At 39.9% G+C, this 26,606-nt stretch overlaps 1 protein-coding gene across 1 annotated transcript in view; it reads right to left on the minus strand.

Moving 5' to 3' along the window:
• The window catches only part of ANK2 (ankyrin 2), a 334,365-nt gene that overhangs the window by 133,184 nt on the left and 174,575 nt on the right, over positions 1 to 26,606 (minus strand). The window contains exons 2-4 of the mRNA XM_083367958.1: positions 18,636 to 18,737; positions 11,358 to 11,456; positions 10,005 to 10,106 (exon numbers count right to left, since the gene is read on the minus strand). Of these exons, the coding sequence (XP_083224084.1) occupies positions 10,005 to 10,106; positions 11,358 to 11,456; positions 18,636 to 18,737 (303 nt within the window). The remainder of the gene's footprint in view (positions 1 to 10,004; positions 10,107 to 11,357; positions 11,457 to 18,635; positions 18,738 to 26,606) is intronic.

Genomic DNA, 26,606 nt, shown 5'->3' on the forward strand with positions numbered 1-26,606 from the left:
ACTAGAGTTCAAACAGTTTCAAATATGAGAATGCAGTAAGTCAAAGATCTATTCAAAACAGTATACTACCAAATGCTGAGCAGCACATGGTATATCTCAACCAGTAAGTTCGAAGTACATTATTATTATTATTATTATTATTATTATTATTATTATTATTATTATTATTATTATTATTTATTTAATTTATATACCGCCCTTCTCTCAAGAGACTCAGGGCGGTGAACAGGGCAATACGTAAAAGACAGATACAAAAGTTAAAATTATTAAAACATGATTAAACAATGCCCATAGTACAAATTTAAAATTAAAGTCATAATGCCAGGTCCGTGGTTAACAAAGCTCCCCTCGTTAGGGATTTAGTTGAGGGTGAGCATGCGGACCTGGCCTGCATCACGGAGACCTGGTTGGGCCCAGAGGGTGGGGTCCCTTTGGTTGACCTCTGCCCACCAGGCTTCCGGGTGCTGCACCGGCCAAGAGCTCAAGGTAGGGGTGGGGGAGTGGCGGTTATTATTAGGGAGACCTTATGTCCGCGGGAGACCACCGTTTCTCAGATAGTCGGGTGTGAGTCTCTCTTTGTGAGACTTGGTTCGGGGGCGCAGTTGGGTTTGCTGCTGACGTACATTTCACCTAGTCGTACAGCGGCAGCCCTGCCCGAGCTGCTTGATATCCTCTCAGGGTTGGTGGTTGAGTTTCCCAAACTTATAGTTTTGGGAGACTTCAATCTACCATCCCTGGGAGGCTCATCTGAGCTAGCTCGGGAGTTCATGGCTTCCATGACGGCCATGGACCTGACGCAAGTAATTTCTGAACCAACTCATGAGGGAGGCCACACTCTTGACCTGATTTTTTTATCTAGACGGTGGTTGGATGATCTTGGTGGGGGCTCTCCATTTATTATGCCCCTGTCATGGACCGATCATCATCTCCTGCGGATGGTCTTCCGTTTTGCCACCCCTCGCCGTGGGGATACGGAACCAATTAGATGGTACCGCCCCAGACGCTTAATGGATCCTGATAGATTCCAAGCGGCGCTGGGGTCCCCACCTGCCTCCATTGCTCACAGCTCGGCGGATGCCTTAGTGGAAACCTGGGAAAGGGCAGCCACTGAGGCACTTGACCGGGTTGTACCCTTGCGGCCCCTGACCCGGCGCAGATCCCAGCGAGCTCCATGGTTCTCCGCAGAGCTCCGGGAGATGAAGCGTCGGAAACGGGGCCTAGAGAGCTGTTGGAGGTCGAGCCGATCCGAACCCGACCGGTTGCGGTTAAGAACCTATATTAGGTCTTATCTCGCAGCGATGAGGGTGGCGAGGTGTAATTACTTCTCTACCCTCATTGCGTCCGCAGATAATCGCCCGGCCGCCCTGTTTAGGGTGACTCGCTCACTTCTTAATCAGGAGGTGAGGGAGGATCCCTTGCAGGGTCGTGCTGAGGAATTTAGTCAACATCTGTCGGATAAAATCGCTCGGATTCGGACCGGTTTGGACTCCAGCTGGGCAGAGTCAGGCGATCAGGACACGGACGGTCTTGTCAATGTTATCTGGGAAGAGTTTGATTCTGTGACCCCTGATGAAGTGGACAGGATTATGGGGAGGCTGAGCTCCTCCACATGTTTGTTGGATCCGTGCCCTTCCTGGCTGGTTTATGCAGCTAGGGAGAGGACACGAGGCTGGCTCCAGGCGGTTATATCTGCTTCTTTGAGTGAGGGTTATTTCCCCACCGTCTTGAAGGAGGCGGTGGTGAGACCTCTCCTCAAGAAGCCTGCCTTGGACCCAGCTGTATTGAACAACTTTCGTCCAGTCTCCAACCTTCGCTTTCTTGCGAAGGTTGTTGAGAGTGTGGTGGCGCATCAGCTCCCTCTGGTCCTGGATGAAGCGGATTATCTGGACCCCTACCAATCGGGTTTCAGGCCCGGGTACAGCACGGAGACGGCATTGGTCGCTCTGGTGAATGATCTCTGGAGGGCTCGGGACAGGGGATATTCCTCTGTCCTAGTCCTATTAGACCTCTCGGCGGCTTTCGATACCATCGACCATGGTATCTTGCTGCGGCGTCTCAGGGGATTGGGAGTGGGAGGCACGGTTCTTCGGTGGTTCTCCTCCTATCTCCTGGGACATTCGCAGTCGGTGTTGGCAGGGGGGCAGAGATCGGCCCCTAGGTCTCTCGTTTGTGGAGTTCCTCAGGGGTCGGTTCTCTCGCCTCTCCTGTTCAACATCTACATGAAACCGCTGGGTGAGATCATTCGTGGTTTTGGAGTTGGGTATCATCAATATGCCGATGATACCCAACTTTTCTTTTCGACCCCAAACCACCCCAGTGATGCCCTCGCTGTGATGTCCCGTTGCCTGGAGGCGGTTCGGGTCTGGATGGGGAGGAACAGACTTCAGCTCAACCCTGACAAGACTGAGTGGCTGTGCATTCCGGCATTCCGGGACATTCTAAATGTTCCATCTCTTTCTATGGGGGGTGAGCTTTGACGCCCCGTGGATAGGGCTCGCAACTTGGGAGTCCTCCTAGATTCACGGCTTACCCTAGAAGATCATGTAGTGGCCGTGACTAGGGGGGCTTTTGCCCAGGTTCGCCTGGTGCGCCAGTTGCGGCCCTATCTGGACCGGGATGCCCTGTGCACGGTCACTCATGCGCTCGTGACCTCTCGCCTTGACTACTGTAATGCTCTCTACATGGGGCTTCCCTTGAAGACCACTCGGAGGCTCCAACTGGTACAGAATGCGGCCGCGAGAGTTGTCTTGGGAGTTTCCCGGTACTCCCATGTTACACCTTTGCTCCGCGAGCTGCATTGGTTACCAGTTGTCTTCCGGGTGAGGTTCAAGGTCTTGGTTATGATCTTCAAGTCCCTACATGGCATGGGTCCGGGGTACCTCGGGGACCACCTGCTGCCGGCTTCAACTCCCCTCCGCCCTGTGCGTTCCCACAGAGAGGGCCTCCTCAGGGTGCCTCCGGTCAGGGAATGCCGACTGGCGGCCCCCAGGGGGAGAGCCTTCTCTGTGGGTGCCCCGGCTTTGTGGAACCAACTGCCGGTGGAGCTCCGGACGGCATCGGACCTCCGAACTTTCCGTCGTGGTCTGAAGACCCATTTGTTTGAATTGGCCGGTCTGGCCTGATGGGGGAGCTGGGTTTTAAATTGTCATTTTAGATTGCATTATTGTTTTTTAATTGGGCACTGATTTAATCTTTGTTTTAACTTTTGTATAGTATTGTATTTTTATTTATATGCCCTGTGAACCGCCCTGAGTCCCTAGGGAGAAGGGCGGTATATAAATTAAATAAAATAAATAAAATAAATAAATAAATAACAAACCCACCCCATCCCATCAGGCCAGGCCCGCTTCCTTAAAGAGATGGGTTTTAAGGTCGCGCCGGAAGGAGCGGAGGTCGGACGCCATCCGGAGCTCTACCGGAAGATGGTTCCATAAGTCCGGTGCACCCACAGAGAACGCTCTCCCCCTGGGGGCCACCAGTCGACATTCTTTGACCGGTGGCACCCTGAGGAGGCCCTCTCTGTGGGAGCGTACTGGGCGGAGGGAAGTTGACGCCGGCTGCAGGTGCTCCCCAAGGTATTCTGGACCCATGCCATGGAGGGCTTTGTAGGTCATTACCAACACCTTGAACCTCACCCGGAAGACAACTGGCAACCAATGCAGCTCGCGGAGCAAAGGTGTAACACGGGAGTATCGGGAGACCCCCGACACAACTCTCGCGGCTGCATTCTGTGCCAGCTGGAGCCTCCGAGTGGTCAAGGGTAGCCCCATGTAGAGAGCGTTGCAGTAATCAAGACGAGAGGTCACGAGTGCATGAGTGACCGTGCGCAAGGCATCCCGGTCTAGATAGGGCCGCAACTGGCGCACCTGGGCGAACGCCCCCCTAGTTACAGCTACAATATGGTCTTCTAAAGAGAGCTGTGAATCTAGGAGGACTCCCAAGTTGCGAGCCCTATCTACAGGAGGTAATGACTCACCCCCCATAATGAGGGGTGGGATATCCTGAATATCCCGGGATGCCGGTACGCACAGCCACTCCGTCTTGTCGGGGTTGAGACGAAGCCTGTTCCTCCCCATCCAGACCCGCACCGCCTCCAGGCACCGGGACATCACGTCGAGGGCATCACTGGGGTGGTTTGGGGTCGAAATGAAAAGTTGGGTATCATCGGCATACTGATGATACCCAACTCCAAAACCACGAATGATCTCACCCAGCGGTTTCATGTAGATGTTGAACAGAAGGGGCGAGAGGACTGACCCCTGAGGGACTCCACAAGCGAGAGGCCTCGCGGTCGACCTCTGCCCCCCCGTCAACACCGACTGCGAACGTCCCAGGAGATAGGAGGAGAACCACTGAAGAACCGTGCCTCCCACTCCCAATCCCCTGAGACGCCGCAGCAAGATATCATGGTCGATGGTATCGAAAGCCGCTGAGAGGTCTAATAGGACTAGAACAGAGGAGTATCCTCTGTCCCGAGCCCTCCAGAGATCATTCACCAGCGCGACCAATGCCGTCTCCGTGCTGTACCCAGGCCTGAAGCCCGATTGGTACGGGTCTAGATAATCCGCTTCATCCAGGACCAGAGGGAGCTGATGCGCCACCACACTCTCAACAACCTTCGCAAGAAAGCGAAGGTTGGAGACCGGACGAAAGTTATTCAAAACAGCCGGATCCAAGGTAGGCTTCTTGAGGAGAGGTCTCACCACCGCCTCCTTCAAGGCGGCGGGAAAACTGCCCTCACTCAAAGAAGCAGCTATAACCGCCTGGAACCAGCCTCGTGTCCCCTCCCGGGCTGCATAAACCAGCCAGGAAGGGCACGGGTCCAATAAACATGTGGTGGAGCTCAGCCTCCCCATGATCCTGTCCACTTCCTCCGGAGTCACAGGATCGAACTCCTCCCAGATGACATCAACAAGATCACTCGTGTCCTGATCGTCCGATACTGCCCAGTCGGAGTCCAAACCGGTCCGAATCCGAGCGATTTTGTCCGACAGATGTTGACTAAATTCCTCGGCACGCCCCTGCAAGGGATCCTCACTGACCTCCTGGTTGAGGAGGGAGCGGGTCACCCTAAACAGGGCGGCCGGGCGATTATCTGCGGACGCGATGAGGGCAGCGAAATAGTTAGATCTCGCTACCCTCATCGCAGCGAGATAAGACCTAATATGGGTTCTTAGTCGCAATCGGTCGGATTCAGATCGGGTGGACCTCCAGACGCTCTCTAGGCCCCGTCTCCGACGCTTCATCTCCCGGAGCTCCGCGGAAAACCATGGAGCCCATTGGGATCTGCGCCGGGTCAGGGGCCGCAAGGGTACAACTCGGTCAAGTGCCTCCGTGGCCGTCCTTTCCCAGGCCTCCACTAAGGCATCCGCCGAGCTGTGAGCTGGGGAGGCAGGTGGGGCCCCCAGCGCTGCCTGAAACCTCTCAGGGTCCATTAAGCGCCTGGGGCGGAACCATCTAGTTGGCTCAACAACCCCACGGTGGGGAGTGGCAAAACGGAAGACCAGCCGCAGGAGATGATGATCGGTCCATGACAGGGGCATAACAATTGGGGAGCCCCCACCAAGATCATCTAACCACCGACCAGATAAGAAAACCAAGTCAAGGGTGTGGCCTCCCTCATGGGTTGGTCCATAAATTACCTGCGTCAGGTCCATGGCCGTCATGGAAGCCATGAACTCCCGAGCTAACTCAGATGCTCCTCCCAGGGATGGTAGATTGAAGTCTCCCAAAACCATAAGTTTAGGAAACTCAATCACCAGCCCTGAGAGGATATCGAGAAGCTCAGGCAGGGCTGCTGCTACGCGACTAGGCGAAAGGTACGCGAGCAGCAAGCCCAACTGCGCCCTAGGACCAAACCTCAATAAGAGAGATTCACACCCGACTATCTGAGGAACGGTGGCCTCCTGCGGACATAAGGTCTCCCTCATAACTACAGCCACTCCCCCACCCCTACATAGAACCAACCCAACCCAATTATTTCCATAAATAAAGTGTCTTCCATTTCCTGGAGTTTTTTTTATTCAAAAGCTAATTGTTATTTTAAAACATAATGAATTCTGCATAATTGTACATAGAATATCTGAGAATTCTCATTTTGCCTCAGGAAATCATTTTAATGCAGTTATGTGTAGAACACAGATATATCTTCATCCCAAATAATCGCCACATTTGAATAGGGCCACACATCTGAAATCACCAGGTTGCTTGGACCTGTATGAATTACATATCTCTTAAAAGAGCTATGGAAACTGATAATAACCCCACATCTAAGTACTAAAAAACCAAAAATTCTCAACGTAGAATATGGGAGAATGTAATTCACGTATAACCACTGTTATGTCTGAATTCTCAAATTATTGATTTGCAAACAAAATATGTAAATTTTTGGAAAGCTTAATTGTTATCAAAAGTAATTACTATAATTTACTATTAAATCAGTAGGCAGTAAATTCCAAAACCAGGCTACATTTACCTGTTGATTTCTTCCTAAGAGGTCTGCATTAAATTTCATTTGCAAGTTCAATATATTTTTTGGCATATGGTAAACAAAGGTTAGTAATTAAAGTTTATTTAATTAGAAAATGAAAAGGAAATTCAAGTTTCTTGAGCATCAGTAAATTTATCATAACTTTCCCCAAAGAAAGAAAGAACAGAAGGATAAAATTGGACCATATTTACTTTCAAAATCTAAACCAAAAGCTGAAAAAAAAATTAACCACTTTGATGGTTATCAATTTGCTTCCAATGATCTGGAAAAGCAGATATTGAGAATTTTTAAAAAATTAGGATGTGGAAAAAAAAGGTTAATATTAGTAGATGTGTGTATATCCCATCTGGGACGTGGTGGCTCAGTGTGTTAGGACGCTGAGCTTGTCGATCTGAAGGTCGGCAGTTTGGCGGGTTGAATCCCGAGTGCCGCGTAGCAGAGTGAGCGCCAGTTACTCGTCCCAGCTTCTGCCAACCTTTACCTTTATATCCCATCTAATACTCTTCCATGATACTATGCCATGGAAACTATCCATAATATTTAGACATACTAATGTTGTGCAGGCATGCAATTAATATATTCAAGTATGTTGCCATTAATATATTTTAGCAGAAAACAAGTAAAATTATGTATCTGGAAGATGCTGCTCTGCTCTGTTCTTTCTTTCTTTTCTCTTCCTTTGTCTTCGATTCCTTTGCATAATATGAATCTTCAATTATAGATACTTTTTATTATGTAACACTGCTGCCTGTGAAGCAGCAAAAATATGTAGGATTCAAATCTAATTCCCATCTATGCATCATGGATTTGATACGTACATTCATACATATTTGCAAATGCAAAGTCAGCTACAGATGATGCTTAGGGTAGTCCAGCTGACCACAAGCATATTAATAAAGTATCATTAAAGTGTATATTTTTGTATTTTTTTCATATACTTTGTTTATAGATACATATATTTGTACACAGTGTACATCCCATACTAAATATACTATGTCAGTTTAAGCTCAGAAGCAGATAACTCATTAAAAATACAATTATTTCTAAATGTCACTGTTTAAACCTCATTGTCCAGACAACACACAATTTTAAAAAATCTGTTCATAAAATCAAGAAACATTGTAAAACAATAGAACATTTGAGAACCACATTAAAATTAAAATGGGACAAAATATAACACAGCCCTTAAAAGTTTAATTTACAATAATAACAAAGTTTCTAAGGTGAGAGATCTGTCTTGAATACCTACTAAGCTAGTTTCCATCAATGGTAGAACACAACTAACAGTAAACAGCACTTCACAAATATGGAAGACGCCATTCAAGTATTCCATCAACAAATGATTTAGGGATTTAGCAACCAAATAGCAGTTTGAAAACCATCCAAACTGGGAATTGCTTATTATAATGCCTGACCAAAATCTAGCTATCAGATTTTATGTAAGTATATTTTATAAATGTTTAACTGTTCAACGAAAGATTCTACCTAATGTGAAGTTTTGTTCATTTGTTTTTGAACCTTTAAGTCAGTGTTGACTCCTGGTGACTGCCTGGAGAATCCCTGAATTTTTGTTGGGAAGGTTTGTTTGGAGGTGCTTAGCCACCACTTCCTTCCTAGGGATGAGAGTGACTGGCCCAGGGTGACCCAGCTGGTTTCATGCCTAAGGCAGAATGAGAACTCATGGTTTCTGCTTTCTTTTATGTTGCTTTAACCATTACACCAAACTGGCACTATGGTCAACATTTTGAGGGCCAGAGCTGCCCTTAATGTTATATGAAGCATATCAGTTATAGTTACTGGCACAATATTATAGTCCCCAAGCTACTTAATTTTAACTTAATTTAAGAGCCAGCACAGATAATTTTTGGCAAATTGCACTAGTGAATTTTGGATAAAATTCCAAGGATGATACAAAAGAAGCCATCTGTAAACATTGGGTGCAACTTGCCCACCTCAAGTAGGCTAAGCAGAATCTAGTCATAAGAGTGAATGCAGTTTTTTGTTGTAAGAACTCTGATTCAGCTTTTAAAAATGAACGCTCCTTGATTAACTTTCTTGCTATTCCAACATTATGAAACAGCTTATCAACCATAAGACAAGAGGGGAGGGCTGAGCCCTTAGAGTTTGATGCTCTTTAGACCAGGGTGCCCAATCTTTCTGTCTTGGTGGACGGGCGGGGGGAGGGAAGGGGATGGTTCCATGTGAGTGGCAGAGCTTTGGAGTTTCATGTGCCACTCACTGCCTATCACTTGCACAAATGGAGCTTCACACGTGAGTGCCCCCAGCTCATGTAAGTAGAGCTGCATGCAATCTCACGCTTTCCTGCCACTTGTGTGGCCCAGTTCCAAACAGGCCGTGGCTCGGTAATGGGCTGCAGCCCAAGAGTTGGAGACACCTGCTTTAGACTATCCATACTAATATTATGCAGGCATGAAATTGGGGAGTACATAAGTTTGTTTATAAATGTATTGCATGCAAATGAGTTTGCCAATTTCCCAAGTAAATGCCAACCATGTGAGATTACTTGAGATTGCTTTGAATGGGAACATGATCATTGTAAATTAATGCTGTAAAAATACTGATGCATGTAAAAATGCCTTCATATATTTTGAAGGAAATACACACTTTATACCTTAAGGGCCTTTTGTATGATGAACGTCAGTAGCATCATGCACAGATTAAGAATTTTCATCTGATTGTAGATGCCACTTTATTTAAAGATTTGTCAGCTCCTTTCTGCTCTTTCCCTCCCTCCAGAACAAGGAGGCCTCTTCTGTTTTGCTGGTGTGAGTCAGCAATTACAAAAATAGATCAAAGAATATTGTCTCAGATACCAAGGCATTTCCTGAATATAAGGGGTGGGTGAGTAGGAAAGCATTATTCCAGATGCTACTTTGTAGTTAGGGCTTGTGGATTATCACTGCTCATTATTATGGTTATACTTTAGACTTTTAGAGAAAATAAAAACATAATAACACTATATTTTAAGTCTGTATTTTACATTTGCAAAGATTATAATGATTAAGCATGGACTAGTCCTTCCTAGGATGGAGAGGCAATAAATTAAAAACATATTCTTTGGTCACTTCTATTGGTAGTTCCTTGGTCATTAGACATACGGCTGTGTATGAACTAATTTCTAACATTTTTAGGAATGTTTAAAGATGTTATTGTGTTACTAAATTATTTTTAAACTACATCTAAAATTTAGGAAAAAAATGTGGCTATGTTATGCTTGGTATGTTGCAAAATGGTGACTGCAATTGCAGAAGGATGTGTGAATAACAGATCATAAAGGATGGCTTAAATAATCTGGACAATGATTATTTGATATTATTGATGACAATATGTATCACTTATAAAATAGTTAATTCAGCTGCAACTGCTGGAAATTGTTAACATCAATCATACTGAATAAAGTGTGTACTTCACTGTATATCTCACCAATTAACCTTGAGACCATTTTTATTTAGATTAAAGTGCAACAAAAAGTTGCACATATACGTCAACTTACCTGAGACTGTGCATTAATATTAGCTCCTTCTTTAACTAGAACTTTGACCACTTCAGCCTGTCCCGCCAGGGAAGCAATATGTAGCGCAGTATTTCCCTTCTGCTTTGCACGGAATAAAAATGCACACATTAATTTAAATTGTACCTATAATTCAGAGCAACATACAGTATAATCTCTGTAATATTAATAAAAATATGAATTAAATGTTGAAATTTCTCCATTATAAAATGTTCAGTATCTTCCATTTCCCTTATAATCTGATTTAAATTAAGATTATCCAGACACATTTCTAGGAAAGTAATATATTTATTCTTTTTTTTAAAAATAAAATCAGTACTGTTGATAGGCATTTTCATTAGCAAGCACCACAATTTGGGAATAATTTTCTTAAATAGTTGTTTCTAATTATGAAATTCTGTCAGCAACATGAACATCGAAATGTAGTTATGCATACCATTTCCTAATAAATCAGAAGAATTGAGCTACTTTAGCATGTCTGTTGAAAGAAAATGATGGCTCTAATCCATAACGAAAGAAATTATGAAACTAATTCAAAATTTGCTTTTGGTTTATTTAGCAATTGAATAGAGTTCATTTTGAACAGTTCTTGGTTTCTTTCAAAAATAATAGAAATTAAAAATTCTACCAGCTGCGCATAAGAAGGAGAAGGGAATGTGGAAACAAATAAGTTTATATTTGGTTCAGGTTTGCCCTGCCTATCTTAGTTAAATATTAAATCCTGATTTTAGCAAATCCAAAACAATAATTAGTTGCAATAAGTCTTGCAAAGTTTCACAGAACTAAAATTGTGACTCATGTGCAGATGACATTTCATTCAGGATTAGGAGAAAAAAGCAATATGTAGAAATTATATGGGAAATAGCCATAGTTTAGAAATATTGCCTAAATAAACTTTAAATAATTAAAGCCGTGGTGGCAAACCTATGGCATGCACCGTTGCCCCAGTCCTAGGCCTTCAGCTGGGTTTTATAAAACCTTTTCGCTTTAGGCCTCTGCCACAGTGTGCAAAAAAAAAATAGGTTCAATCTATCAATTTCAACTTCTTGCCGGGTGGGGGGGATCTCGCAAAGTTGGAATTAATTGATTGAACTTTTTAGTCCCACCCAGTCTGCCGTTACCACAGCAGCCATGCCCACCCAATTGGCCACCCCTGCCCAATGGGCCACGCCCACCTGGCACCCGATGATACATAAGTGGGTTTTGGGTTACAGTTTGGGCACTCAGTCTCTAAAAGGTTTGCCATCACTGAATTAAAACATTTACCAATACATTTACCATTCACTCTTTTGTGTTAATGATATTTTTCTAAGCACCTGGACAATGAATAATTACCTTCGTTGCAGAATCAACTGCAGATCCTCTTTCCAGCAATTCCTGAACCAAACCCACATGGCCTTCTTTGGCAGCCAGGTGTAAGGCATTAAGTCCATTCTGTATACAAATAAATTATACTGTTAATATGGAGGTTACATTGACATTTTGGAATATGTCATATTATGCATACTGTTTCTCAACTTCAGTATAAGTCACAGAGCTGGCAAGATGAGAGCAATAATTCCCAGGGTGGGAAAACTATTAAATCAGCATAGAGCAGGTACTATCCAATGCAATAAATAAAACAGTCAAATAACATCCATAATTTAGTGTGTTTATTTCATTTATATTTTTCTATCTTTTCCAATTTTACAAGATTTTGAAGAATTCAACCATAAAAACAATATAAATATAAATAGCATCTATGTAAACATAGAAATTAACTGATTGGTTGCCCACCATCCAACCAAAGGAGAAAGTCCCTTTGAAATAAAATTGTTTTCCGAGTTTTTCAGAACCACATCTTCTCTTTTGATTACATAACTATGCTTAGATTTGCTACATAGATCACCAGCTTTCTAGCACCATGCATCAAACATATTCTGAATGAACCTTTATTGTCAAAGTACAACCATGTATACATTGAGATTGGCTGAGCCTCCCTTTGTGCCCCCACCCCCAACTTACAGTGACACAAACCCTCCATCTTATTACACCATGTGAGCTAATTGCACAACACACCGGCCTCGCAAGTCAATCATGCATAAAGTTTATAAAATTATTTCCCGTTCAAAAGCCTAACAACCCATGGATAAAAGCTGTTCTTCAGCCTGTTGGTACGGCTGGCTATACTCCTATATCTCCTACCCGATGGTAGGAGAGTAAAGAGATACCGTCCAGGGTGTGAGTCATCCCTGAGAATTTTCCTCACTCTTCCAAGGCAGCGAGCCCTGGCAATTTCATCCAGTGGTGTCAGGGGACAGCCTGCAATGTCTTGTGCTGTGCTCACCACCCTCTGTAATACTTTCCTATCTGCGGCTGTCAGACCAGCATACCAAACCACAATAAAGTACGAGAGGACGCTCTCTGTAATAGACCGATAAAAGAGGGTCACTAGCCGTTGTTCTACCCTGTTCTTCTGCAAGGTAGAACAACGGCTAATGACCCTCTTTTACCGGTCTATTATAGAGAGCGTCCTCTCGTTGACAAGATACAAAAAAAGATATTCATTATGTTGAGACAAGTATGTGAAAGTTATACACACAGGCAAAGGTATGGTGCATTAAATAAATTAACACAATATGAAACATAAGTTTTGGTTGTAATGATCAGCGGAATCTGTAAAAGGTCAGTTGAGCACAATCAAATCTATTTAGAAGAGAGACTGGCTAGAGACCAAATACTGCTTAACTGATTAAATGGATCAAAGTAGGAAAAAAGACACTGAGGGAAAAACTCATGTTGATTTTTCATTATCCAGAGATTTTTCTAGGTATCAGAAAACAGAAGATTCAGTGTTTTTTTAACTTTACACTAAAGTGTTCTATTTAATTTTAAGAAAATACTGCTGTGAACCTACAGGAAAGAGATATTTATGAAAGGAAAATAGAAAAGCAGGCCTTAAATAGTAGTTTTGTCTATCACTAAAATTGTCTCTTAAAAACGTAGTTTTGCATTTCTTTATACAACCAAGAACCAGATTCATAATTAAAAGAGGTCACATAAAAGTGGGACAGGAATTAAATTAAACATGACTAAGTAGCATTTAGCATGTTCCATTACTATCAGAGTAATATGTGTAAATAAATTTGTTTATTTCTTTTGTATCTAAGGGGATTTGGAAGGGTTACGATTCATTTATGGTAGCTAGGACAATTTAAATTCAGAAAATTATAACCCTCTTGGTTTATGAAATTATCAGAACATCTGATTTTATTGACATTTTAATGATTATGTAATATTACTAACATTCTTTATCTTTTAATTTCTTATTTAATGACATACAGGGACATGGAGGGGGAGGGAGAAAGAGAAATAATAGTGCATTTAAGCATTTAATTTTCCTCACTGTTTTTAAAATGTAATTTTTATGACAAACATTTGCCATATTTATCCGAGAGGAAAGAGATTATGTAATTTAGGACAACTAAAGGAAAAATCATGTCAAAAATAACTTGTCTATTTCATTATCATGCTCTCAATAAATCTCAAAGTGCCCTTCCATTGTAGCATATATCTTTTGGCTTTAGATACTCTTCCAAATGGAAGAACACATTCAGTAGATGTTTTCTGAGCTGGTAAATATTTAACTGGTCAAAATATTCCCCTTGTTCGCCTGTACAGTTATTCCAGTAGCAACAATAGGGTCAGAACTTAGAGGGTCAGCAGAAGAAAAAGATCCTTCTACTGAAGAAGTAATCTGAGCAGAACTCTACTCAGGAGATTATTCTATTGATGGGACCAAATTTTGATTTTAACCCACTCAATTAGCAATAATTAGCAATAAACTAGCAGCCTTCGTATATAGTAAATATCTGTAACAAAAGACCTTAGCAAACATGTTGGAAAAGGCCGAAGAATCTATAATGTTTAATACATTGACTTGGGAGGCCGGTGTGTGGTGTAGTTGGTTCACATAGTGTGGTGGGATGGAGGGTTTGTTGTCACTGTGTGTTGGGGGGAGAGAGCACGGGGGGGGAGGCTCAGCTAATCTCAATGTACACATGTTGTACTTTGACAATAAAGGTTTATTATTACATTGTGTTAATCTTTCTTTTTGTGTTAATCTTTCTTGGAATGTAATCTCAACAGTAAGTGGATGGGCAAGGAAAACAGACGTTTGGTGTCCACCTTCAAAATCAGATACTACAAGTATATCTACCTACAATTTAAAGCTTTCTTAGGAGTTTGATTCACAGTTAAGGATTTAATTGTCTATTGAAAAACTGAGGCTTCCACACATACCTACACATAAACAAACCTGCCCCTTATTCACATGAATCAAAATCCTGTTTAGGTGGATTTCTCCACAGCCTGAAGAAGAGAATGAAAGTTTAAAATAATCTAATTCCTTATTTATATCGTCCTCTTTACAAAATATTTCAAAGCACACATACAAACTTTATGAGAAAAGTGGAACATGCTTCTAAAAGCTGCTGTTTTATTAATGTCACATACACCATGTTTTATAATGAAGAACCTGTGTAACTATTCTGATTGCCAGAGAGGTACATCAGCTTCTTAAATTTATTCTATCATACTTCAAGCTTTCCTAACAGAATACTTACTACCTGATATTCCATAAAAATAGTAAAGAAATCACATGCTTCCACATGTGGGATCACTAAACACCAGGTCCATTGTGGAGGAAGATCTGGGAGAAGATTTCAGTAGTAGAAAGCCAAAGATTATATACTATGCTATCTCACTTAACAACTATGAACTAATTAATAAAATATTGCTGCCTCCAAATATTTCTATTCTGACTTCATGTTATTGATTTGTAGAATACTGTATATGCCCATTTGTTCTTTGTTTTTCCTTTATATATTTATGTCTAACAACTGTATAGTAATAAGATACAAAGAATAAGTTTAACAGTTTCATGAGATATGGTAAATAATTTACTACTTAGATAAGTTGTATTTAAATGCCTTTATCACATGTGCTTATTTGTACAACTGGCTGGTTTATATCTTCCAGAGTTGGAGCATGGATTACATTTCCTTTAATGTCATAAACATCTTCATACAATTTCTGGGTACCGTATTTTCCGGCATATAAAACAACTGGGTATATAAGACGACCCCCAACTTTTGAGAGGATTTTCAAGATTTTTCGTCTTATATGCCGGAAAATACTTACATGCCAGTTGCCAAGTGTCCAACACAAGCCCGATTCAGACCCGTCTGATGCAGATGGTGCAAAGCCCTGCCGGTTCCCACCCGACGCCAGATGGCTCCGCCGGTGCTGCCTCGAGAGGGAAGGGCGTGAGGCGCCTGCCACGGCTCCCTGAGGACTCCTTAGCAGCTGGGGAGCACGTGCGTGCGTAGGACTGCCCTGCCGGCTCCTGCCCGATGCTGTACGGCTCCGCCGGTAACGCCTCGAGAGGGAAGGGCGTGAGGTGCCTGCCACGGCTCCCCGAGCAATCCTTAGCAGTCGGGGAGTGCGCGCGTGTGCAGGACTGCCCTGCCGGCTCCTGACCGATGCTGTACGGCTCCGCCGGTGCCGCCTCGAGAGGGAAGGGCGTGAGGTGCCTGCCATGGCTCCCCGAGCAATCCTTAGCAGTCGGGGAGCGCGCGCGTGTGCAGGACTGCCCTGCCGGCTCCCACCTGACGCCAGCCTGCCCTGCTTCCTCCACAGTGAGAGGGGAGGGCGTGCCTTCCCAGGCTCATCGACTTGCAGCCACGCCAGAGCCGAAAGGGGCTTTTCCTTCCACCCACCCTTTGGAATAAACGCAAGAGCTCATGGGGTCTGGCGTTTGCAAGGGGGAGGGGAAGGGGCTTAGAGGCTCTTGGGGGTGGGAAGGGAGAGTCACGTTGGAGGGAGGACTGGACTAAGGAGGCTTGAAGTTGCTTTGCAAGAACGGGGGTGCTCGATTGATTTATGTACTATTTTCCGGCGTATAAGACGACTGGGCGTATAAGACGACCCCCCAACTTTTGAGAAGATTTTCATGGGTTAAAAAGTCGTCTTATACACCGGAAAATAAGGTATCTCAATTTTGAGATAAAACATTCTTTAAAAAACAGGATATCAAACTGGCACAGGAAAGAAATAAAGATGGAGTCCATTCATTTAGTATGCCAGTATATAATTAGAGGAGAACAAGTATATACTAAGATGTCATTTGACCTCTTGTTGCAGGTGAAGAAGGAGAGTGCAAAAGTTGGCTTGAAACTTAACATTAAGAAAACCAAGATCATGGCATCTGGCCCTCTCAATTCCTGGCAAATAGATGGGGAAGAAATGGAGGTAGTGACAGATTTTATTTTCCTGGGCTCCAAGATCACTGCAGATGGGGACTGTAGCCAAGAAATTAAAAGACGCTTGCTCCTGGGGAGGAAAGCCATGGCAAATCTAGACAGCACACTAAAAAGCAGAGACATCACCCTGTCAACAAAAGTGTGTATAGTCAAGGCTATGGTCTTTCCAGTTGCAATGTATGGTAGTGAAAGTTGGACCATAAGAAAGGCTGAGCGCCAAAGAATTGAGGCCTTTGAACTGTGGTGCTGGAGAAGACTCCTGCGAGTCCCTTGGACTGCAAGGCGATCAAACCGGTCAGTCCTAGAGGAGATCAATCCTGACTGCTGTTTAGAAGGCCAGATCCTGAAGCTAAAACTCAAGTACTTTGGCCACCTAATGAGAAGGAAGGACTCCCTGGAGAAGAGCCTAATGCTGGGGAAGATCGAGGGCAATAGAAGAAGGGGACGACAGAGAATGAGGTGGCTGGATGGAGTCACTGAAGCAGTAGGCGTGAGCTTAAATGGACTCCAGAAGATGGTAGAGGACAGGAAGGCCTGGAGGAATGTTGTCCATAGGGTCGCGATGGGTCGGACACGACTTCGCAGCTAACAACAACAACAACAAGCCCCATAGTTGGTCCACTTGTCAATAGGTTCTCCCAACTACCGCAATCAACAATTGTTGACCAATTACTGTGATACTACTTTATTGAAACATATAGGGAGGCCATTATGGTAGGTATACTGTAACCTCCTATGAAAGCTGAGGCCTGTTTTTTGTTTATCATTATGCAGTCCTTTGGTTGTCCTCCTCTCTTTGAAATATATTTCTGGTCTATAGCTATCTGAAAGATGGATGGATGGAGATAGACTGATAGATGATAGAACATGGATTGATGGATATATAGACAGACAGATAGATTTCCCATTTTAAAAGCTGATATTCTGAAAGATAATGCTTCACTAAGCTACCTGTCAAAAATATAGATTTTAATATACATAGAGGAACTCTCTCATGTGATAAGAATTTATTATCCTACAGAAAAGCGTCAGCTGAAGAAAGTTCAATATTACTTCTTCAGTGAAACTGTAACAAAAAATTAATTGTTTCTTGCAGCAACAGCATTCAGAATGCAGATTTATTTATAATTCTTTTGATGGTCTCATGGGCATTTGAAATACAATTATCCAATCAAAGAACAAATTTACAGATAAGATCTACATTAAAAATACTATTTTTCCCAATGACACAATATCAAATTTTCACTCTTCCTTAAATCGATTCTATCCCAATCTGTGGTATCTCTGATAGTTTTTCAACGAACATCCTCTTTGTCACTCAATATATAACATTCTGATAGCTATCTATAGTTGCTATAATAGCTACATATATATGCATTATAATTTGCAAATTTTTCTAAAATTCTGTCAAAATATTCAACAACTAATTAATATTTGGTCCTACATTTTTGCAGAGAATTTGGAAAAGGTGTCAAGCCATCTTTGAAACAAAATAGATATACATTTTATTTAGAGCACTGTGGTAAAAGAGAATCTGTCGTGTTTGTGGGAATTCTAACTTTTGACAGCATGGTAACCTCCATATATATTTTTTATAACTGCAGTTCTCAGAATTCCAAGCCAAAATGATTTGAGGGAATTGTGCTGAATAACATTGCTTAAGCCCATACAAGACAACTTTTTTATTTGAAATATAATTAAGAACATTTACTTCACACCAGTAAACAATTGTATATTAAATATAATTATATGTCCCCTAATATTTTAGCTGTGTGATGCTGCGTACTGTAGACCAGGGGTCCCCAAACCCCAGTCTGTGGACCGGTACCAGTCCGCAGCATGCCAGAAACCAGGCCGCGCAAACAAACAAAGCCCCAGCCACAGGACGCAGGCAACACATGAAACCACAACCCTCCAAACTGCGGAAAAATCTCTCTCTACGGAAGCAGTCCCTGATGCCCAAAAGGTTGATGTCCACTGCTGCAGACTGAACTCAGTCCATGGACTGATCATCTAAACTGGCATTAATCAACAGGCATAATCAACAAGAATAACATCTGTAGATTTGTTCCCAAATTTGACAATCTAGCTGTAACAATATCCTATCTTCAATCTCTACATATAATGAACAATTCAGAAGACCATCTGTCTCACTTCTTTGGGAATAATTTCAGGTCTATGTATTTTTATCTATGATTGCCTTCTTTAGCAATTAAAAAACACCAGAGGAGGAGGTTCCCATTTATTCTTCAATATTACAGTACAATCTGGAGTTTATAAAACATAAGCCCACGTGTGGCTACTTATTTACCTGATTGCTTGTATTGATGTCTATTCCTCCTTTTAGATATTCCACTACTTTGTCCAAATTGCCAGCTCTGGCAGCTCGAAGGAAGCTTGCATTGCTGTCCGACTGTGAAAAGCAAAACAGAATAATTATATTATGTTCTGAACATAAGGAACAGAAACACATTACTATAGGAAAGTTTTTAGTTATGCTACTGATGTTTTACCCAATTTTTATTGATTCAGTTACCCCTCTGGAAAAATTACATGAACTTTTTTTATTTATAATACTTGCAAGTGGCTTTTTTAAAATATGCAGCACCACTATGTTCCTAATGGAAGCATCAATAATCTCCCAGATGTAATCATTCTTGCCCCATTTAGCTGCCTGACAATGTGAGGGGCATGGATCCAATACACAAGTTAGGACTATGGAGGACCCTATTGACTTCCTCAAGTTTCACAAGTAGAAAGTAACATCAGATCACATCACAAATGTTTTAGTTGCAAAGTATCCAATGTTGCATGCCTGGAACTGTTTCATCTTATCTTTCCCTAGAAACAGCTGTAAATGCAAAGAAGAATTGCTGTTTCACCAGCTTTATCACCATTGTGTAGGTTTGAACATAAACTCACAATAGTGTTCAGTCACATTTGTGATTGGTTTTTACCACTAATGCTATAGGCATCTTTTTTAGTCTTTTCCTTTTTTTGAGTTCTTTGTAATCAAGGAAATCCTTAAAGTTGAAAACTGTGCAAAGATCTTGCAAAACAATCTTATCCAGCACTCTGGCCAACTCTACACTCTGCAGACCAACAGGGCATTAGGGAATTGCTTGTCAACCTTAATTATGAATTGTTTAATTCTTGCTTCACTTTCTTTATTCCACAACTATATCCAAAATCAAGCCACAAAATGCATAATATATATGTAGCCACACAGGAAGACTATCGTTAAAACTATTGCCAGTAAATAGAGAAGACTTGATAAATAAGAAATTACTTGTTTTAATTATACAAAAGCAATATAAATTTGAGGAATATTCTATTATAGACTTGCAAATATATTAGCTATTTGGGATTCCTTCAAAAGATACTAATATAGCTGTATTATTTCTTATGCTCCATGTGAAAAATGAAAAATTAAGAAAAAATAGGAAAAAAACTTATGGATGTCTTGAGCATATATATAAGACCAACACTATTATTATTTATTTCTACAGTAAAATATAAACCAATTTAATTATTTCCTAAATATCTAGCATATAGAGTTGGAATATTTATACTAATAATGAATTCCTAATGGTTTAAAAGATTATTAGCTACGTGCATTAAAATACAAGGGAAGATTAATTCAACAAAATTATTGTTTGTAATGCTTTCTGGACATTCCTGATTATTTTTTTTAAAAAACTAACCTTTAATTTAATTAGGTCATAACAGTAAAGGAATTTTGCTCACATGGTATTTTATTATGTGCTCTATTACTCCATTTTGATTTGACACCCGTAAGTTTGCTAATATGCTATAAAGAGCAATACAGATGAAAAGTGTAAAAGAATTTTTAGAATCACAGACCAAAGGTATTATGTAAAGAATTATGGAAATATTAACAGTTGGGGCGGGGTTGGGATGAGGGATGCGCAGCAAAAGATCACTATTCAAAGTGGTAAAGTTAGAACTATTCCACATGTACAGGCTTGGATTACAGATATATGCTAATTTTTTGTTTATGATCAGGTTTTTTAGCAACAAAATGGAAAAAGTTATATTACTTTATGTAGGCAAGCTTAAATCATTAATTTAAAAAACTAGATTTGATATGTTTCATACATATCTTCTTTTTTGTATGATAAAAAACAAAAAAATTAAAAAAATAAAATTATATCTTCACCTATCAAGTATCCAAGAAGGAAGAGAAAACGTTAACATCATACATATCTACTTCCTTGATTTTTTTTACAATTTCTGTGTAATTTAATATCATTTCCTTAATTTTATCAAATGTAAATTCCTCAGCCTTTGGTATTGTAGTTTTTAGATTCATATTTTTTTGGTGACAAACAAAATCTGACATTAGCTATGAATCAATTGAGTTCTTGGCCAACACACAGTATAATCGTCTGTACATGTGATTTCAATATCAGCAAAGGCATTAAACAATCAAGAATAACCACACAGCCGAGTTTTATTCCCTGATCATCACTGGACCATTCATTCTATTCACTTCTTGTTTAGCACATGTCCCCTACTTATGGAATAAATTGTTAACTTACATTAAAAAAACCCTAACCAAATACTACTGAAAGATTGTCAAAACACAGAGAGCTAATAATAGTGTATTGCCTCCATTCTAGTTATACATTACAGCTAATAACAACATGTCTACTTCTCTTAGTAGCAACATCTAAAACTGAAAAGTGGGGCAAATAAACATAGCAAGAAAGGCCACAGTTCTTTGCCTTTCTTCCTATTTCCTGAGTTCTCATTGGTAGGATTAATTTGAACAAGTCAGTGAAGAATCCATATACATGCATATACTTCGACTCCTTTTGAAGAACTTTTGTTACATGACACAGAAGACAAAGGAGGCGGACGCCGAAAGGCAAAAAAAGACAGAGACAGAGACAGAGACTTGTCTTTAAGTTATCTAACAACCAAAATAAGCTGTTATTTATTCCTTTTGATAATGGCTATTAATATTTTCATTTCTATACTTTCTTTTTAATATATTAATAATATATTACTAGAATATTTATAATATTCCATATATTTCTAATACTGATAAAGAATCTATTAATGTATTTTTGTGCCACATTCAATCTGAACAGCTTATGTTAGCTTCCTTTCTTGTGGCATTAATTCACCAACGAGGTCTGTAGCTGGACATGAAAACTGTCCTTAATCCACCTTAACATGTTTATCTCTCGGTGTGTGCCTGGCAGTGAGGTCAGGCAGCCCTGAAGGATCTTTGGAATGTCTTAGGGTGCCCTTTGGATTTGGCAGTGGATATTCAGCCTTGCATCTAACTCAAATTAGTTTTCAGTCTGTATGTTCAAGGATGCATATTACATTACCAAATAGTCAGTTCACTTGTAGCCAGAATGCATAACATGATAATAAAAAATACTTAGCCAATCATATTCTGAATCAAGACTATGAATTGCTTTCAGTCAAAAGATACCGTAAGATAATACTTTAGAGTTATTGTTCTCACTTAATAAACTGCAAATGCTAATTAGGTTTTATTTTTAAAAAGTGATGCTAATTTTCTTCTCTACAGAATCACATTATTTAAAATCACCAAGAAATAACATATTTAATATTTTTTTAAAATGTTCAAATTATATTAATTTTCAAGCCAAAGGTACTTGAAAAAAATATTTTTCTTGATAAAAAGTACAATAATGACTTTCAACAAGACCTTAACTTACTTTTACTAGTCTTTTAAAATACAGTGGTTTTATGTTTCAATCAATGCTGCCAAATCCCATTAAATTAAATGACATTTTTGCAACTAATAAATAGTATCAGAGTAAATACAGTAAAATTGCAGTGGAAAAACAAGAGAAAGGCCTACTTTAGGGTACTTCTGGCTATCATGAAATGTTTGTACTGCAAAAGTTATGGCATCCACTGAAATTTTGCTTTCCGGTTGACTTCTGTTGAAAGACCAAACCTAAAGTGACCACGGTTGTGAAGCCAAGTTGGCTGGGCAGCTTTCAGCTGTCAGCTGAGTAGCTGTTCAGAATTCAAAAAATGTGGTGGGGATTGCGTTTGGCAGGAAACTGGAGGAAGGGATAGAAATAAACATGAAGTGATCAGAAAAGCATGAAACTACCTTTTAATTATTAGGTATTCTCTGCACCATTGGAAAAATGAAAGTGAGATTATAAAGACATATTTAAGTAGAAGAACATCAAGATTTTAATCAAATTCAGTATGGGTGTGCCTAATTATTGCTACAGTTTAACATTTACCTACTGTAACTATGTGACTAAGATAAATAACTATGTCCATGTATCATAGCAACTGCAAGGATATGTTATAGAGGAGCGTGACTGTAACTTTAACAATTTATAATAAAGTTTTTTAAAAAGACAAGGCATGGGGGTGTACTGAAGCAGATTTTTTTCACTGTTTATTCATCATATTTTTCTGCTGAATTTCAGAGTCAATGTGATTTCAAGATCTTTTCCAGGAAAACTACAATTAATGCTTTTAAAAAACAACAACAGTGATTGTAAAACCAAACACTGACCTTCCTAATTTATAAAGGTTTAGCAAAACTTTACGATTTCATACGTCTAAAATATGATACTGCAGAATTATCTGTTGTTTTATAGAGTGGGAATAAGTCCAGTGTGTAGAAGTGGTAAAGCAGCAGAATTTAAGTAAATATTAAAATAAACTTCCTAAGAGTTTTGTTTTGTTCTATTCTACATCAGAATTAAATGGTAAAGAAAGTATTATACAAAAACTAATTATGTCATTTGGATACTTTCTTGACAAGAAGTGCTTTATACAAATCAAACATAAATAAGTATTCAAGTTAACTGAATTTGCATTGTTTCATGTCAAATTTACAAAGGATGTTATTGAAAACAGAAAGTTACTATATATATACATATTAGAATGGCTAATATATAAAGTAGAAACTGACTGTCAATAATGAGGCTTTATGCTTATAAACATAGGAGGAAGTTCCTGAGGAACTGGTCCAAAGGTTCTTTGATGTTTATTCATTTTAAATCAACTATTTCCATCTGCATTTAAACTAAAGGATTAGAATAATCCTATGATTTCATAACTTGGTTCTAAACAATAAACTAGTCTCTAATGGAACAATGTATGGCAATGTATGGCAGTGAAAGTTGGACTATAAAAAAGGCTGAGCACCAAAGAATTGAGGCCTTTGAACTATGGTGCTGGAGAAGACTCCTACGAGTCCCTTGGACTGCAAGGCGATCAAACCGGTCAGTCCTAGAGGAGATCAACCCTGACTGCTCTTTAGAAGGCCAGATCCTGAAGCTAAAACTCAAATACTTTGGCCACCTAATGAGAAGGAAGGACTCACTGGAGAAGAGCCTAATGCTGGGAAAAGTTGAGGGCAAGAGAAGAAGGGGGTGACAGAGAATGAGGTGGCTGGATGGAGTCACTGAAGCAGTAGGCGTGAGCTTAAATGGACTCCAGAAGATGGTAGAGGACAGGAAAGCCTGGAGGAACATTGTCCATAGGGTCGCGATGGGTCGGACACGACTTCGCAACTAACAACAACAACAATGGAACAAGGATCAAGCCATGCAAGGAAAATTGTTTTTGTTCAACCATCTTTCTCATACACAAAACATTTGAGATATTGAAACATCTTCTGCATTTAAATACTATATGGACTTCCTACGTAGACACTGTAAACAGTGCAACCATTTATTTATGCAATTCCATAGGCAAGCATCTTCAGTTCATCCTCATGTATTTTTCATCAATAACATCTTTGTTTCTGCAGCACAGCAGCATACTGTATATAAAAAAGCAGTAAATCCCATTCCCACAACTGAAGGTGTTAACAGAGTTGATAGCAAAATGTCTGCAAACAACCAGATTCAGAGAGCAAATGCACAAAAGCACTTGAGGAGTTATAATATACTATATGGCAGGCTGACACATCTATATACTATGTAATTCTTGGCTTCCAGAAGACATTGTATTAGCTTATGTTAATTATAATATAGTTGAATTAATCTCTGAATTGCACCAGGCCCTATGAGAAACTGATTTTGTAAGGTTGGGTATAGTATAGATATTCCAGATTTAATGCTATCAAAACAATAATACAAAAATAACCTGCTTTGTTTAAAATAAAATAAAATAAAGAACTCTAATATTAGTAATTACAGTTTCATTCATTTTTGTGAAATTATTAGAAATTATAAAATCATGCATGTTTTTAAAAATATTGATACTCTCATACATCATAAGAAATTTCTGATTGATTCAGTGAACCTTGCTTGGTGTTAACCTTTGGATTAAAGAAAGCTCAAAGCTCATCTGTTACAGATGGTGTTTGGATTTTTTAAAACTAATCTATAAAAATCATGTGTTTTGTTTTCTCTGTCTTCATATGTCCACAAAAATCCTCCATACATATAGTTAAGCTATTTTTATTAAAATAAAATCAAATATTAACATCTCTTAGGAAATTAAGATTTACTAATTGAGATAAATTATACTTGAGAACAAACATATGCAAAGAAACCAGGAGAGAAACAATAGTGAATTTTGAACAATGAAGATGCAAACATACCATGTGAAAATTTAATGCAAAGTTTCTAACTGCAGATAAAAATATTCCAATTAAATACTAGTTCAATTTAAAAATAAAATAAACATGATTATTATAACATGCTGCAAAGCTATTCATTCTCAGAGTAGATTCATATTTATGTTTCTTTCTGTTAGAGATACAAAGATTGTAGCCCCAAGCAAACTGTTGTTTTACATTAAATCTAACTTAATTTACTGAGACCTAATTCCAAGCAAAATCTATATTATCTGTTAGCTGTACAGAACAAAGTCATCAGTCTATCTTGCTCCTAGTAACTATAAACATTGATAATGTTGACTTATAAAAGCAAAGTTTGCTTTAGTTTACTAAAACAAGAAAATGTATTTATATCATACTGTATTCTGTCAAAAGCAATTGTTGTTCTTAGATTCCCAACTGTGCTAGTCCTTTTTTTTAAAAGTGTAAAATGCCATCTTACATTTCAACTACACTTTATCAGGAGGGCTCTAGTATCTATGATGTTTATACACTTAGATTTTATACACACACCAAAACATTCTGTGAGCTACTTTACTCAATCCCACATTGCCTAACCAACAGCATCTTAAGACACAACCATCCTGTATTTCAGCAGCTATTAACCAATTCCAAATGGTAAAGCTAACTCAGTATTTCCACATTATCTTCTTATAACAAGTTCCTTGTTCTCTCAGCTGTATTCTCTTTAGACTTACCAACCCCTCAGGATCTTTATTCACTCCATTACTGCATCCATAATAGTCAGGAATTTTATCTGCATCTTGCACATTCCCTTGCACTCTTACACCCTTGTCTGTGCCGCAAGCTTGGCAAATGGGTGCATTGCCCATATCCTTCTGTTAATTCCTGTAGTGGGTTTGAGCTCGCAGAGTATGGAATATTCCAAAAGGGTAGATGAGTTTTGAAAATCGAGAATGATAGTTGTAACTTATATTATTTGCTCTCCTGAGTTTTCTTTGGTAAAGGTTTCTCTCTACTGGCCTAGGTTAAAAAGAAACTTTAACAACTATAGCCAGCATTCAGTGATCATTTCCAATTCAGGCTCTGCCTGTCTATTTTTACACCTACTGGCCCAACTATGCATGTAAATTGAATGGGGAGGGAGGCAGCCTGACTAGCTTTGAGTTAAGGCCCTACTGTGTGAAATGCCTTCACATACAGAGGTTATTGAATTACCCAGCTGCATGCCTTTGAATGTTTTGATTTTTTTTCTCTCCCTACTACATTATACATCAAATGCTTGCTTACAGCATTACATTAATGTTGCTCATTTCTAAGAGGAGGGGCTGAAAGCCTTTTACTGTAAAATGATAACTATTAGGAATTTATTATATAAACAATACCAAACTATATGGAGACACTTCAAAAAGTGACATTTCATGCAATTATAGCATATTCCTTCATACTGTGTGTTTTTTCCTTCATTGCATTTATGAGTCATTCTGTCCAGAATTCTTTTTTACAATCTGAAAGACTATGGCATTTGAGTAGTTTCTATAAATTAAACTACACAATAACTCAAAAATAAAACATGAAATTACCTATCTGATTTATGGTGATAAATATGTTTTTGGGAACAGTCCTAATCATAACTACCAGATGAAGGTGAGGGATGTGAAATTTTATCTAGTCAACTACTTTCTTCCATTTCCCCAACAGCCTTTTAAAAAA

This window comes from Vipera ursinii (genome assembly GCF_947247035.1).
Source record: "Vipera ursinii genome assembly, chromosome: 7".
Classification (NCBI taxonomy): Eukaryota; Metazoa; Chordata; class Lepidosauria; order Squamata; family Viperidae; genus Vipera; species Vipera ursinii.